The sequence below is a fragment of the Anser brachyrhynchus genome (assembly GCF_964034855.1).
Source record: "Anser brachyrhynchus genome assembly, chromosome: 19".
NCBI classification, from domain to species: domain Eukaryota; kingdom Metazoa; phylum Chordata; class Aves; order Anseriformes; family Anatidae; genus Anser; species Anser brachyrhynchus.
In genome coordinates this window covers 2763653-2780590 of record NC_137712.1, presented here as the reverse complement: position 1 = coordinate 2780590, position 16938 = coordinate 2763653, and the positions used below count along the sequence as shown (strand labels likewise).

At 44.2% G+C, this 16938-nt stretch overlaps 1 protein-coding gene across 2 annotated transcripts; it reads right to left on the bottom strand.

Annotated features, from left to right (window-relative positions):
- Positions 1-400: 400 nt before the first annotated feature.
- RAB14 (RAB14, member RAS oncogene family) lies at positions 401-16888 on the bottom strand. 2 transcript variants are annotated; one of them, XM_080562055.1, is made up of 9 exons: positions 16622-16833; positions 15196-15452; positions 8609-8667; positions 7249-7302; positions 5666-5843; positions 4467-4533; positions 3484-3571; positions 3129-3159; positions 401-2522 (listed from the first exon to the last, which is right to left on the bottom strand). In XM_080562055.1, exons 2-9 carry the CDS (start codon positions 15243-15245, stop codon positions 2345-2347), a joined length of 705 nt encoding a protein of 234 aa, XP_080418181.1. In that variant the 5' UTR covers positions 15246-15452; positions 16622-16833; the 3' UTR covers positions 401-2344. The 2 variants fall into 2 exon arrangements, with proteins under 2 accessions (XP_080418181.1, XP_080418182.1); XM_080562056.1 differs by lacking the exon at positions 15196-15452 and having other exon boundaries at positions 16622-16888.
- Between the last annotated feature and the right edge of the window lie 50 nt (positions 16889-16938).

Genomic DNA, 16938 nt, shown 5'->3' with positions numbered 1-16938 from the left:
ATTTTTTATGCAGCAAGTGTCACATTTCACTAGGAGCGTACACTGACACACTCAGCACTGGCCTGTTAGTTCTCCAGGAGTAGAAGACACTGGCAAAAAAAAAAAGCCTGTAAAGTTCTTACCCTGAAGGTCTCCTAAAAGTTAACACAAAGCAATTAAAGCACAATTGCCATCAGTACAAGGGCACCTTGCATAACTTCCCTCTTCCAACAATTTAGTAAGATACTTCTCAAAAAACAGAGACCTGACTGCAGGTGAGCAGAACTGCCTGTTAGCAGCTTAGGCAAGCCAGCTGCAGTGGTGGAGGGCCTGCTGTAGGGCTCCTGTCCTATTGAACAGCTCCAAGGAGCATTAGCACAGAAGTAGAGAGTGCCAGAGCAAGTAACACAAGCCACTCTGGTTTATCTAGATACAGGTACTTTATTTACAAATATTTAGATTAATAGCATTGTTACATCAAATGAGAAGTACAGCAGTCCAAACAAATCCTTTCTGTGACAGAAACAATAAGACCTACTGTAACTTATTCTGGGAATACAGGTATTGCACCTCAACAAGCTGTAGTCATTAGAACATTCACTTCCGAACTTCACATCAGCAGCAGGTCATGGTCCCTGGGCAAACCCTTTGTGGTGCAACCTTGGTTTAAGCAGGACACTTTAGCTGTAGATTTGAACATAGCCATCTATTTAAGAATATTAGTTTAAGAAAAAAAAAGACTACCAGACAAAACAAAGGGACAGTGCACAAGTTACCCAAATCCTATTGTTTGCACATTCCAGTTTTGGCTTTTTATTTAACATTGACTGTACAATACTCTGGTACCACTGTTGACTTACAAGTCTGAACATTGTATAGTTTTAGTGTCTAGAGAGAGATTTTTAAGACTACTTTGTATTTTAAACACGGCAGTAAGACTAAAGGTTGGACATTTGATCAGTTAAAACACTTACCCCCTTCCATTTTGAAGTCATATTTGATGTTTTCCAAGTGAAGCTGCATGTGAAATACAGTACTGCATAGAGAGCAACACATTTAATTCTGACAACAGAGTAAACCCCACATGCAGTTCTACAAAATCCACATGTGCACGGTCACCACTTGACATCTCCCCTTTAGAGAAGTATTACGGGTTGTGTCACCCTGTTAAGGATGTACTCTCTTTCTGAAGAAACCCAAGTCTTAAAAGGAACCCTCACATGGTACTGTTAAAATACAACGGTAGCTAAAAATCCCTAGAGAGCACATTGTTTTGACTGTCCAGTTCAGTATCTGACCATTGAAAAAGTTAAAGGTATAAAAGCATAAGGTGTGCAAGAGAACCAGCCTTTGTATACAATGCAAGGCAGGTAATGAAGCCCAATAATGCAAAATGCTTACAGAAGAAAGCAGGTTAGCACACTGCTGATTGCACAGAACAGGATTAATAAAATGGCATAGATATACCACAGTGCAAAGATGAATGACAGATTCCACTAGTGTTAATTTCTGCATCGGGATTAGAGTTCCCCCAGCACAATGTCCACTGTCAACACCGAGGAGTTAAGCCTATGTTAGTGAACTGCAGTTACACCTATATCTGTACTAAGGGGGCATGTGGCCACATATAGGTCATACTGTACAAACTGATACTTTCTTATATACTGTTCTAATGCCAGTAATCATTTTCTTCATTAAAATCATATACACAGGATGTATTTAACTGTTAGCTCAGTTCCTTCAAATTTTATACATATTTACGTTCTGTTAACAAATGTAAAGGATAAAAGTGGCAAAAAATGATGTAAAGCTATGAGCACAAGAATGAATGGTTTGTTTCCCTGTGCACGTTGTACACTCCTGTGCCAGCCCACCCCTGCCCCCAACATGCACACCACAGGGAATTCTTTCAACAAGCACATCGTTACGGAGCCCCTTTCTACCATCAGAAGTCATTTCACAGCAAAAAACTTATCCTTTACTATGGACAGCTCTACACAGTTAGAGGTGGGGAAGAAAGGCTGAAGAACCATAAAATTAAACCGTACAAGACAAAGCCCTGCGAAAGTGTAAAATCATGAGTCCAGCATCAGTGCTCAGTTTAAATTACGTATCTGTGACACTATCACAAGGACAATCAAGGAAAAAAAACTTCTAGATTTACCATGCAGGAGAGGTTTTATTACTCTACTTGCCTTTGATAACCTGATTACATCTAAAGTTGTTTAGCAGTTTAGTATTGTGTTAAACTTGTTTCAGTTTTAATTAAACCCAATAAGATGTACAGAAGACATGGAAGCAATCAAAAGCACTGCTCCCAACAGACAGGTGAAAGGTCAGAAATGAAGCCATGAAACAGAGGTCACTAGCAGCCACAGCCTTCTCTCTGGGGCTGGGGTTCACTGGTTAGTCGCCCCCCCTGCGGAGCCGATGGTTTGTGCTGTACACCCGATTCTGCAGCATTCAGATCCAGGCTTCCATCTTGGATATTCTGGTAGATTTTCTTGGCAGCCTCCAGGAATGCATCTTCAACATTCTCTCCACTACGAAGAGAGCAGCGGGAGTTATTTAGGTTACACTTGAGCACAGCAAAGCAGGCTGGAGGCAGCTGGCTAGACACCCTTACTGGGATTTGACAGGTCACCAAGTAAAAGCTGTTGCTACCCTGGTCCTCTTCTCTCAAGAAAGAAAAGCTTACGGTACTTAAAGCACACGTGTGAAGTTTAATAGTTCATTTGCAGGACAATTTCTGATACGGTAATTCACTCCCTAGCCTTTAAATCTGCTTGGAGTAGCCTTGAATACCACTCCATCCCAAAACACGGAATATCAAAAATAAGCTAAGGCATTGAGCCACACGTACACAAGTTCCAAAGAGGCTACAAGACAGCGGAGTGACTGTTAGTCAAAACCTTTTTGTTTAAGAGATTCCATTAAAACAGGTGCCACTCAGAACCATATTTATTAGCACGTCTGGAGATGTTATCCTTTGTGTTCTGTCAGGCTACCCTTACCTTAGGCTAAGAATTTAAAACTGTTTCCACTTGTAAAACCTTACAACACCTGAACCTCATGGCTATATTTAAGAGGAATATAGAGGTTATAACTGATCACATCTGATACATTAACTCTAGGCAGAAGTAACTTACGTTTTTGCACTTGCTTCAAGGAACAATAAACCTGTTTAGAAACAGAAGTTTAACTGTCAGCGCATAATACACTTCAAACAACCTCCAGTCATGTTCTATGACCTTCAGATTGCATGCAAGAGACTACTTTAGCCATAAAATACCATTTAGTGCTAAGTTAAGGCATCAATACACAAGCTGATTTCTAAAACCAAGCACAATTAGAACTAAGCCAGGCTATCTGAGGCACAGTAGAAGTTTGTACATATAACTACGTTACTTTGGAAGAGCAAGCTTGCATCTATCAAGGGCAAGGATTCACTTTAACATCGCTATCTTGTAGGAAATGTAACACCTCAAGAGAAAAAAGACACACCATTTTCTTCAGCAAATTGTTTGGCTTCTTCATACGTAACATCTCTCTGTGCTTCCAGATCTGCTTTATTTCCTATGAGGATTATCACCTAGTTCAGAAGAGAGAAAATTAGTCTGAGAAAAGGCTTATCATCCAGTAACCCCTTTATTACAAGATGAAAAAAAGAAAAATGAAGCGTTCAGAAAAGTGCTGCTACAATACCCATGCGTCTTCAGGAGGACACTGTTCTAGCAGTGCCCCCTCTGTGCAGTCAGGAGTAGCACCCTGCTGCCACTTTCAAATTCTTTAGTCTGTTCTCATGAGGTGGTCATAAAAAAAAGCAGTACTCCTATTCTTTACTCATGGAAAGTTGTACTCTGAACCACACTTCTTGCATTTTTTTAGTCACCTGCTAATCTAGCCAGAATCTTTAGCAGTTCTTTCACCACAGTAAGAGTCTTCTCAGGAGCTTGGTTATAAAGTATTTTAGAGTCATTCACAAAGACTGAAGGACAACTTCATTGTTTAGTCAAACAGACACAGAAGAACCTTCTTCCCTCACCACCCCTCCAGAGACCTGGACAGCTTTTTTTGAGATTTAATTTACATTCCAGTCTAAGATGAGTTCAAATTCACTTCATTACCACCAACAAGGCAATGCGAAATAGTAACAGCAGTTAAGGATTGCTCAGAAGTGACCATAATTTTGGTCTCCAACTGCTGAAAACAGCCCAAAAAGCAAGTAAAGCAGAGCAAGATTTTTGGAAGAAACCATTGTTTTCCTACAGAGAAGCCTACATTTTTGCACCAATTGCAGTAAGGGAAGAGTTACCAGTGTACTGCAGGGTGGGGACATAAGGGTAACTGGGAACTAAGTAGCTGAGAAACATAGGCAGCTTCTTTTAAAGAACACTGTGACCACTCCAGATGCTTTGGCATAAGCCTTCTAACTCTCGCTTTGAGATAATCAACCTTGATTTCAAGCTAAGTAGAGTCCAACTTACAGTATTTGGATTGGTGAGATTCCTTGCATCTGTCAGCCAGCTGCTTAAGTGATTATACGTACTTCTTCTGCAAAGAATGGAGTGAGCACAGGTTTTAGCTACAGAGTTTTTAGAATACTTAAGAGCCAACAGTACAGTTAGCATCCATTACCCACTCTAACACGTCATACCTAATCCTCTCCCCACCTCAAGAAAGAAGAAACAGCAGCACCTTGTTTGGACTTGCACCAAGATTTCAACAAGCCACGCAGCAACTCTTGCAACACAAACAGAAGACAGCAAGACAGACCAATTCCCACTTCCAGTATGTAGCAGTACTACTGCTGGCTTCACAAGGACAACGCTCACACTGCGTTGTATAAAACACTAAAGAATTTCCTGACAGATACTCTTTCAGAGCCCTGTGCAGTAGTACAGAGCTTTGGTAACAAACAGTACATACGGTAATTTGGTTTTTACTCGAGATTTAAGCAAACAGGTGATACGCCTATGTCTAAAAACAGGAGGTGCTTGAAGAATATCAAGAACAGCCTCAAAGGAAGATGGGAGACATGAAGAGAGACATGAAGGCAGAAGTACTTCATGTTGCACATCTAATTATTCTTTTAAGTAGTATCTTTAATTTTCATTTGTGAAAGAAGAACGGGATAGCTTCCACATGGTCTCCTTTTATTGAAGTCTGACTTCAGGGCCTCTTCGCAGGCTCGTCCTCCAGTTCTTATGTACTGAGAGAACGCTGAGCATGTTTACACAGCCCACTGCAGTAGCAGTAATATTCTGTCCTATGCCTACTCTAAGAACATTCCTGCCAGGCAAGCAGCAGGAATCCTCTGCTTCCCTACATCACCAGGAAGACAGAAATCCATACAATGAGGGGTAATTCCAAGGGGAAAGCCAGTTCTTTAGCCAACTTCAACACAGGCAGCCAAGACCTGAAATTGCAAGATCCTTAGGACTTGTCAGCAGTGAAGTTTTCCAAGAAAAGCAGTTCAGTTAGTTCCCTACATTTCATTTGCAGATTTTTAAATGCTTAAAAGTTATTCACATAAGAAATGTAGTAAGCTTCACACATGACATCCCAACACAGCGTCCTTTAAATGAAGTCAAGAGGACAGACAAGACGGTAAGTAGAAGGCTGCAGTACCCAAATAGCTTCTCAAGCACACAGAGCTACAATACAAGCGTCAGCAGCATCTTACCTGGTAATGTCATAGACCATGAGAGCTCCTGCTGCTCCTCTGTAGTAGCTTCGTGTGACAGCCCTGAATCGCTCTTGTCCTGCTGTATCCCAGATCTGTAGTTTAATTTTTTGGCCACTAACTTCAATTATTCTTGTGCCAAATTCAACACCAATTGTGTGGGGGCAGTCCGCCATAACTGTCACGAAAAGTAAGAGGGAAGATCAGATCCTTCTAGCATAAGGTCTCCTTGCTACAGAGATCTCACTGCCATCGCTTTTGTTATGCTGACTAGACTTCCAGTCTCTAGGAGACTTTTTACAGCTACAGTAACTAACCTGTATCACTTAACCAGGAATAAAATGATTTCTGGAATTGTTCTTAGTTTTTAGAAGTTAAAGTCTTCTCTAATGAATCTTACTGCTGATACCATTTAGCTGTATGCATCAGAAGATATCAAGTCAGTTGATTCTCAGTCCTATCCTTGCAGAAACGTTTAGCTATTTTAAAGCTGTCTTTTCCTACTGGATTAAAGAATTATCAAGATACACTTAGAAGCCTCTAACATTTGAGAAACAAACATCCAGGTTGTTTCAGATGGAGTAACAGTATGACCGTCCACAGGAAAAAGCCAGTTTCACAAGTAGCTATCATATGGCCAATCAAAACCAAAAAAGCGGCTTCTAATTAGAATTTCATTTTTTAAGAAAATTAATTCTCAATTCTTTAAGAGAGATCAAGAAAGTTGAGAAAGGACAAACATATTCAAGCTGTCTAGAGTGAGTCCTGCAGTACAGGTGTTTGACACGTTAGTTTGGCTGTACAAGTTCTACTCAATGCTGATATTTTTCAAGAATTAAAAAAACATGGAACCACCTGTTCATGAATTTAACCATATGCAAAGCAGCATTTAAACAACTGGGTTATCTGGGATTTTGATTAACAGATAACTACAGATTTATCCACTGAGCATGAGCTACAGGGAAAGTCGTAAGAGTTCAAGAGCTACTGCAAACTCAGATGCAATGCACACTGGTAAGAAGAATTGAAGATAATTGTTAATTTGCTGTGATAGCATACATGAGGAAACATTACAGTGGAGACGGAACGCAGTAAGCCTTAATCACCATCACGCAGGGCAGTCCCAGTCTCATGAGTCACAGCAACTACAGAGGACGACAATGCTACTTAAGCCTGCAAACAAAGAAAAATGAACTGCCCCCCCTTTAATTCCTTCATCTTTAAAAACGACAACTCCGTGTTTGAGCTATACCAATATTAAATGCATGCACATTTCAGACAATAAATCTCACTTTGGTTCGTATCGCAGTTCCCTGGAAGAGCTATAAAAATGGACGTGGTCTTCCCACCACTCAGTTAAGCATGAAGCATCACTCTCGCTATTACTACATCAGCATTTTGTTTCCATACTTGCAGAGGTCAGAAACAAACAAAATCTGAGCAAGTAGCATACAATCACATGGTTAGAAACAAACCCAGGTTCAGAAAGACAATGCATCAAGCTCATGCATGACAGAAGCAGAAAGGCAGGAAGGAGGGACGAAGGATACCAGTTTGAATAAATATTGTGAATTTATACTCACATTTCTTTTCTGTGAATTGATGAAGCAAACAGGACTTTCCTACACCCATGTCCCCTGTCACAGAAAGAACAGTTAAGGCTGACACCACATCTTTGTCGCAACAAGTCCGTTTTGTTCATTTCACACAACAAGAGTACAGATACAGGCAGCCAGTCCTCCCTCAGGTCTGGTACGCAGCATTCTCTGCCTGGCTACAGCCCTTAAGAGTTATCAGATTCCGCATTGTAATTTTGGTTACAGGTGGAGGGTTGAAAGCAAGGGCGGAACAGAAACACACAAAGGCCGCCTGCATTACTGACTTCACATCTGCTTCAGTAGGTCGCAAGCTGACCTGCAAGAAGTGGAAGCGCAACACACATTTCAAGTGCCTGCCCTCCTCCTGTCACCTCCAGCTGCCGGTAAGCACATCGAAAATGCTGACAGCCGACCAGAACACACCAAGAAATTGCCTCACTTCCACTGATCCCCTTACACAACACCCACAGTGAGAAACAGCAAGATCTTTAGTACCACTTTTCCACTGGCTGATGCTGCCACGGCACCCCGACTCACACACCTTACAAGATTGCAGATCACTGCCACGTACGCAAGATCATTAAGAATTAAACAATTAACAGCAATACCAGTTCTTCCAGCAGAGTAATAAACGCAATCAAGTTGCTGGCTCTGAACAGCCAAGGAAGCTGCAGCTAAAAGCAACCTTTCCAACACAAAACTATAGCCTAACAGAGGCTTATAAGCCTAAAGCAAGGGATTTTAGTTAGCACTTGGGTTGTCTCCAATAAAATTTAAGACCTTTGAGGCTAATGGTGGAAAGGCAGTAACAGTGCTACAGCAAACCTGTACCCGCACATCCGAGAAGCCATCACAAAAGCTCTTCCCATTTCCAGTGCATTTAGAGATTTTCCTAAATATAAGCCTGATTCAGGGACAACACACACAACCCTTAGAACACTTTTAGAACCCTTTCCCCCCCACCCCCCAGTGCTGTGCAAGGGGCTAAGTGCCACAGCCCTAGCAGGGAAGATGTTCAAGAACACTGAAGTATGCCAAGAAGAGCAGCGATTTGCTGAGGATCTCAGCAACAAAGTGAACTCTGCAGAGTATTCTTTGGTACTTGCCCCAGCCCGCTTGGCACCAGCTGTACCAGCACACAAAAGCATTTGCCTTTATCCTGTCAGTGGCTGAAGTTTCAGGGCAAGTGTGGCAATTTGTGAGGGACTGAGGTTGGACGAGTTGGACCAGAAGAATTAATGCTACAGCAGGTAACGTGCGACAGAAGTCAACAAGTCAGGCACAGGGTTTGTAGGCAGGATCACAGAAACAAGCACCAATAGGTATGTGTCCACTTCATACTTACCAATAATGATGTACTTAAAGATGTAGGAATAGTTGTAAGGTGCAGTTGCCATTGTGGCACTAAAAGAAAAAAAAACAAAAACATATCAGAACTGCTACTTATTCACTGAACTCAGCCCAATTCACCCGATTTAGCTTATACAAGCAAAGAAAAACACCCTTCCTCTCTCTCCCCCAACTATCTTTCCTTTCACATTCAAGTGTTGTTGTACTTCCCCAATCACTGAATCAGTGCCAGAGCCATTCCTGCCAGACTCCCGTATCATTTGCTCTGACCCTCTATCAGCAAGAACTCCGAACAGAAACCCGCTCTTAGTACTCATTCAGCTTTATCAGGAAAGACTCCAAGCTGTTGAAAAGCTCCAGGAGCTTCTTGATTTGCACACAGTCACTGAGCAGACCAGCACTCACCGACCAAACAGCTGATGGGAGCTGAAAATAAAGTCCAACTCCAAAAGAAAAACCTGAAGAGGATTAACAAAACCAGCTATTTGGAACTATTACCACACTTTTGAGACTTGCAGTAGAAGCAAACAGTGCAGTTTGCCTCCAACAGTTAAGAATCACTTAAGACAGCACAAGAATGCTGCAGCAGCCTTAACTGGAGCCTGGACTTCTACATGCCCAGGTCCAAAAAGCAGCACAAGCCACAAGTCAGATGTTCAGGAAGTTAGTCAACACATCTGCGGCTTGGTTAGCACAGCAGCACTACATTACAGCAAGGCTTAGCAGCTTTTTTTTTTTTTAATAGCATAGCTCACCAGTGCTGTAAGATTTACTCACTAGTCTATGTTCCACAGTGGATGTGATAGCACTGAAGTTAGATTTGGGTTAAGAACTTCCAATATTCCAGAATTTTCCTGTGTAGAAGGAACTGGAACTGGCTCCAGCTACGTAAACTGACTCGCCAACTAACATCAGCTAGCAGAACCACGAGTCTGTACTGCCCAGATTCACCTTTGTCATTTTGCAGTGAAACGCCTGCTTTTGTCCCAGGTTTTAAGTTAAGAGTTATTGGTGTGATCAGTGAAGCAAATGAAGATTTCTGCTAGGAATTCACCACTTCCTTCCCTGTTCCTGCGTGGCAGCCAGCCAGCGGCACAGCAGTACTTGTAATACAGAACATGGCTTCAGCCTAGCAAGGTTTCTATTCAGCCGTGTGTCATCCACATGACAAATTGAAGCAGTATTGCAAAGAACTGAAAACACAGGGAAGCTTACAAGCCTGTACCTTTTTCAAAAGCAAACTGGTGTCTCCTCAGCCGCGATTAACCCCCAGCGCTGACCTGCAGCCACAAGAAAGGTGACTGACAAGAAATCTCATTCACAGCACACAGCCAACAGCCGCTGCGTCGCACGGCTGAGGTTTAGAGCAAACACTCCTATCTAGACCTTGGAGGAGGGACGGCTGCAGCAGGTAGGTAAGAGGGGTTTGCACGATCTGCACCTTTCCTCCGTGCTTTGCTCAAGATCCGGGAATTCAAGGCCTTCTCTCCCAAGCGATAACCAAAGCATTGACACTCAGTCCTAAACGTACACACATGCCATTAAACCAAGCCTAATCCGTGATAGTAAACACAGGACTGTTTTGGAGCTTAATTCTTGCCCACGTTGGCGAAAACAATCCCAGAGGAAGCGCCGCGCTGGTTCCAAGAGCGGTCGTTTCCATCGAGAGAGTTTCAGAGGAAGTTACTCCACGGCAGCGAGGGGAAGCCGCACACAGCCGGCCCACACAGCCGCCACCCCCGGGTCTCAATCTGAGCAGCAACTGCTCAGAGCGCTTTTACCGCTCTCCTGAGTAAGGATTCACACCCAGGACTGACAACGCACTGCCTTTGTCCGCTGTGGAGCAAGCCAGCAACTGCAGTGCCTTGTCTCCTGGAAGTGAAAGATCCAGAGCTGCAGTATCAGCTTCAAGACAGGCACTGGCAATTTCCAACACCGGCAAATACCGACAAGTACCTGCTGGTCAGAATCCAAGTTATTGTGACACTGCTCAAACACCCTGTACTTCAAGATTTCCAAATCTATCTCCACGTGTTCTTCCTCTTCTCCAAGATGTCCCAGCAGCAGCAGCCTTCAGACTGCAAGCACCTTCTGATCCAATGCACTTGTTCTTGCAGGTACTTTTAACTTGCCGCCTGCTTTCTAAGTAAAGCTGGGAGGGCTGAGTTCATGTCTTGATCCATTTTTTAGGCAGACAGCTGAACAGGAAGACTAGGAGGTATGTCCATGAAGTACACAAAAGCTTAAACAGACCAACTGATACATGCAAGCCCTTCAGGACAGCACAAAGCATGCTGTTCCTCAAAGAAAGCAGGTGCTCCGGCCACAGCACAGGAAGAAAGCTGAAGAGCTCTGCAGCACTAACACGCACCCCGTTGGAAGGGCGGTATTGTTCTGAGCAGTACCTCCGGGCAGTGTACGTACGGTAGTACCTGCTACCTTACAGGGGTTCAGCAATGCAGTGCTGTGAACTTCAAGGTAGGGAGCTGCTCATGCAGTGATTAAACTTGTCCTGCAGAAACTCCTGTTATCCCCTCTTCCCTCACAATCCCAGCTGGCTAAGGAACGCTAAGTACTCCAAAATACTCCAAGGTTAGTGGTTTTGAACACCTGACTTCACAATAATGCAGTATGTAACAAGTGAAGGGCACGTCTCACTACAAAAGCTTTCAAAAAGCACTGCTGCAAGGTGGGGAAGACTTTTTTTTTTTTTTTTAAAAAGAGTGGACAAACCAGGACCCCTGTGCAGGCTATACCACAATCTGAAACGAGTCTCTAACTAGAATCCTTACTGACAAGTATGCGGTTCTGTTTACTGGACTCTTTGCTTGCTGAGGTATGTCAGTTTTTGTAACAGTCTTTAACGAATTCTATAACTAATCTATTTCAGTATAAAAGAAATTGTCACTGCTTTGCAACATATGCATCAAAATCAGTTCCCACTTCAAAGTGAAAGCTAGAAAACCAAATTCTGTGCTTGGCAACAAAGTCAGTTACCCCTTCCCACCCACTTCTTAGCAGACTTCAAGCCACATTCACTGTGACAACTTCACCCTCGTTCTGAGGGTGACATTAGGCTCCTTGCGGAGGGGACATGCACCACAGACCCCACTGGGTGCAGCCAGAGCTAACGTGCTCTTTCCACAGCTTAAAGAAATAGATTATTAGCAGCAATACTGAGAAATGCACCGAAGCCATGAGCCTAGAGCTTCTCTCAAGACCCAGATAGTTCAGGGAGAAGTTACTGTGTATGACAGATGTATTGAAAGCTTACAGAGATGGATACTAAGTTTAAACAGTTTCTGGAGTTAAACTGAGCAATAAAGCAATGCTTTGGTATGAAATCCATTCCAAGGGTCATGCTGCAGAAAAGATGCTGAAATGCTCCAAATTAATACTAAGGTCAGGAATCTTTCCTGAAGAACAGATGGCCTCTTTAAAAAGGCTTTTAACATTCAAATTCCAAGGAGGATAAGCAGGAATCCAAACTACACTGAAATCATGGAATAAAATCGACATCCCTTTTTTCCCCCGTTTAAAGATGAATCATGCAGCAGAAATGAAAATATTAAGCGAGAGTTATAGACATTAAGTAAATCATCTGGGATTAAACTATTCCACCTTGCAGCTAACAGCATTTTAATCTCCTTAACGGGACAGAACCTTGCTAGTAGTAACACATTTCAAGCTTTTCACGATTTTACATCATCCCATTACTTCACTAGGTGGATACACATGACAACCCCTGCTGTAAGATATTCAAGATCTAAAAATAAAGGTGGACCTGAAATGTTCTCTGATGAAGGGGCTGATGTGTGACAGAACACAGAAGACACAGGAAAAATTCAGCCTTAAAGCTCACAAGCTCAGCATTTCCCACAGATGGGGAAGGAAGTCCAGAGGAGACTAGCGCACAACAGAATTCAGTAACCACAGCGCATCAGCCACGTATTAATGCTAAGGGTTAATATTGTTGATAGCTTTAGCTATATATATATATAATATATACATATATATATTCTGTAGGAATTGGTGCTCCACTCCCACTTCAGAGCCCCCTGCTCCAGACGCTTACAGTCTCTATGTTCCCAATACAGGGGTTCAGAGCTGTCCTCTGAGGGGTGGGAGCAGGGAGCGGCCGTGCTGGTAGGAAGAGCCACAGGACTGGCGCACAACTTACCTGCAGCTGCTGCTGCTGTTACACAATGCGATAGCAAAGTTAACCAACCGTAGGCTTACTTGTACCAGAAAGCAGAGGTTGGGTCTGGAGGGTTGGTCTGCTTGCCTTCTTTCTTCCAAGAAAGTCTGCCAACTCAGTTCTAAGTCCTGGCTCCTTTTCAGAGGTAAAACTTCCCCAGAGTTCAGAGCATTATTTCTGAACAGCAACTAGCCAGAGGATCATGCTTCACTCTACACACAGTTTTGCTAGCTTCAAAACCTCTACAATTAATTTCTGCATTGCAGTTAGATTAAAAACAAACAGTGTCACCACAATCCATTTTCTGCATATCTTTTCCTTTTTTTAAAAAAGGGAAGGTGACCTTACTAAGATACTAGTAACACCTGTATTTCCTCCTCTAACCAAGCACTACACCAGCATTTTGCCACCTCACTAACACCTTATTCCAAGTACGAGCACCCACCCGTACAGACTGAAACGGGGTAGTTCTAGGTGCATTACCGCCAAACTCATCAGATGCACCCAGCTGCTGATAATTACAGCCACAGCAGCCTCCATGAGACCCATGCAGTTCCTCAGAGCTTAGCTCAAGGCCACAGCCCATTTCAAGTCTTCGCTGGATATCATTTGCATGGAGAATTTTCATAGCTTTATGCTGAGCAAGAAACAGTGTGTTATTAGAAGAGACGAGAACCTGTAATCACAGGTTTTATTAGACGCTGCATGTGCCGAATCCATTAGCTAGTCAGCCCACACAGAAGCGACAGCTGTCTGCAGAGGTGTCAGCTTCCAACTCAGGACAGCCTGAATATTACAGGTTCCCCTTCAAAACATACCGCCCTGCAGCCCGACGACCACTGTTCAGTTAGTCTGAAGCATTTTATTTATTTTTTTAATATCATCTGGCCATCCAGGTGTTCTTTTGGTCATTCCTCAGGGATATGTGACAGAAGAGAAACTCAGAGGGCAAGTTCAGTTTCCCTCTATAAAAGAGGATGCCACTGTACCATCACATCCAAAAACAGAAACAACTTTTAAAAAGAAGATGTTAGTTTTTCTTTCATTTGGAAAAAATATTAGTCATAAGGGGAACTGCATGCAACCACTATTATTTAGAACAGATTCTAGATCTCTACACAAAAACTAACAGGTAGTTATGATCTTTCCCAGCGCATGATCTTCCTTCTCTTCCCTGCACGTTTACTCTGACATTAATTCACAATGAACACTGAGAAGAGATCGATACAAGTGGGCAGAGGGGAGGGAGGGAAATCTAGTGAGAGGCAGAATTGTTTCAACTCATTATTTTACTATTCCCCTGATGAAGACTTTTGTCAAACACACCAAAGAACGCAGTCTAACTGGTACCTTCCTTTAGAGGGCTGCTGGAAATACAGTCTATAATTGCATCAACTGTGATCTCCTGTGAAGACATACCACACTGGAAGATAATAACGGTTTTGTTATCAAATACACCCAATTGGTGAATTCCTCGTGAGTCCGTAGCAAGCCCCGAGGTACCATTACATTTCATTGTGGTTCTATCACCTCTGTGCACCACGGAGATTTAGGTCTTCCTAAACATATAAACATCTCAGCCCTCTTTAAGAGAATGGTCCCACAGCCTCCCTGTTGTTTTCCATCCCCTCCTCCTCTTCTGGGGTTTTTGTATGCTCGTCTTTAAAAAACCCACCTTCTTCTGAGACTGATCCCCGGGGAGTCCCACGAGCAGGCTGTGTTAGCAGCCCAACACTTTCTCTTTCATAAGATTACTTCCTGCTGGCCAGTTTCTTACTCATTCTTCAGTTCTTCCAGAGTCATCCTCTCTAGCTTCCCTGACTGGACTTCAGCAAGCATCTGATAAAGCCAAGCACAAGTAAATCTGGCTGAACTCATCTTCAGCGACAGCAGTCCAGCAAGCTTCTTATGAACTGCTTTTGAAAATCACTTTGTATTTCCGTATTACTTCCAGGTCCAGTTTTCTCTGAAAATGCACAAGGCCTGCATGTTTCTGGGCTCAGACTAACGAGCTGGCTGCTATGCAGAGCCTTCTTTCAAGCTGTTTTTGGAATAAATGTATTTGCTATATTCTTTCATCATGTTAAACACGCTACCTCAGCCTGAGGTCTAGTGAGTACTTCTAAAGAATTCACAGGTCTTACATTCTTTCTATACAAAAAGCCTCAGCCTTGATTTAAAATAAAGTCAATGTATCATGCCATCTTCACTTTTTGCTCAGCAGCTGTCCAGCTGCACACAGACCGCACTGGTTATCCTTTAAATGGTTTCACACCCTATCAAGTTCTGCCATTTTATTTCCTACGCTTCCTGCATTCACATGCACACACATCATTTCTTGCTAACCACACCCTAGCACTGCAGCTAAATTAAATATTGCATACCTGTCCTCATCAGTAAGAGCACTTTCTCCGGTGTCCATTCTCTTAGCCATGGTTGTTTATCCATTTGTATGTCTTTCATTTATCCTAGTTTCCTCTTCCTATAAGAGTCTAACCTGAACCACGTGTCTGTCCTGGCAGCAGAGGAACGAAGTTCCAGAGATATCAGATAAGCTTAGGGGCAGTATACACAAAAACCAGAAGAGTTCTGTTCTCAGCCTCAGAAATCAGAACAACATGCAACTGTTTGGAGTCATCACCTTAGGGGGAAAAATAAAATAAGGTTTTAGAACAAAATTAAGGTCTACCTCCTTTGTTCCAGAAAGATACAGCAAAAAATGAGAAAGAATCATAATTAGGTTCCACTGGATGCATAAGGGCGAGCAAGTAACTTTAAAGGTTCCATTTACATTTTGAATCCTGGTACCTCCAGTATAACAGGTTTGCTTTCAAACTACCGTCCTTTACAATAACTTTTTATTTAAAAATAAAATAAAAACAGGAGGTTCTTCCTTCAACTCAGATTTATGACTTGTTTAAATCCCTACAGAAAACCACTAAATTTCTCCTTAAATCATAGTAAGTAAACACCATGGGGCTTAGTAAGTCCCCCAGGGCTAGGATCTTCTTCCCATTGCCATGCAATGCCCCAGCACGAGAGGCCCTCAATCCAAACCACGACAGAAAGATCCCAAAGCACACATCCCATATCACAATCACAATGTCCAGCAACTGTAAGAGTTAAGATTTCCATCTTGGGGTTTGAAGTGGTGTAGGATACAAAGCATCTATATTATACACCAAGATATAGTTTTATATTTGAGAAACAAGAGCCACTATACTTCAAAGGCCTAGAGAGTTTACATCATGTAACCTCCTCCAAAGCAATACAGCCACAGCCTGAGAAAGCACCAAATCAAACACTTTTTTTCCTGGCTTTGCAGCAAGGAGAACTCAGTACAATTTTAATTCAAGACAGAATTGTGCAGAGATGTCAGAGAACCCTCAAGGATGCGGTGCAAGCAGGCACCAGACAACCAGGTGACAAAGTAACTTGTCTGGGCAGAGGCAGCGCTGACAAAAGGAGCCCAGAGAACGTCTGTCGGCCCCCCGGCGGGCAGCGGCACCTCACCCCCTCGCTCGCTGTTTTTCCACCAAACCTCCCGGCGGCGGCACGGCCCGGGAGCAGGGCCGAGGCCCCTCACGGCCGAAGCCCGCAGGCGGTGCCCGGCAGCGGCCTGCTCACACCGGGCCGGCCTCACCCCGCCGGGGCCCAGGCGGCCGCTCAGGGCCTGCCCCGGTGCGTGAGGAGAGGGAGGAGGAGAAGGAGGCGCCGCCGCCCCGCCGCGGCCTGCAGGGCCTCACCGCCGCCCTCCTCACGGGGCCGAGCACGGGCGGCGGCGGCGCGGCCCCCCCGGCCCCTCCGTACCTGGCCGCGGAGCCCCCCCCACGCTGGGCGCTGAGGCGCTCGGCTTCGGGCTGTGGGGCGGCGGGCGGGCCTGCTCGGCGCGGCTCCGTGCGGCTCCGTGCGGCTCCGTGCGGCTGTGGCTCCCCGCGGGTCCCCGCCTGCGGCCGCCGCTGCCTCGGGCTCAGCTCCGGCGGCTCCGCTGCGCCCCCATCCCCGCCCGGGCCCAAGATGGCGGCGCGGCGCGCACGGGGTTTCCCCTCCCACCCTCGACGGGCGCCGGGGCTGCACAAAGCGGGGCGCGAGAGGCCGCGGCCCAGCCAATAGCGGAGCGCGCCGGG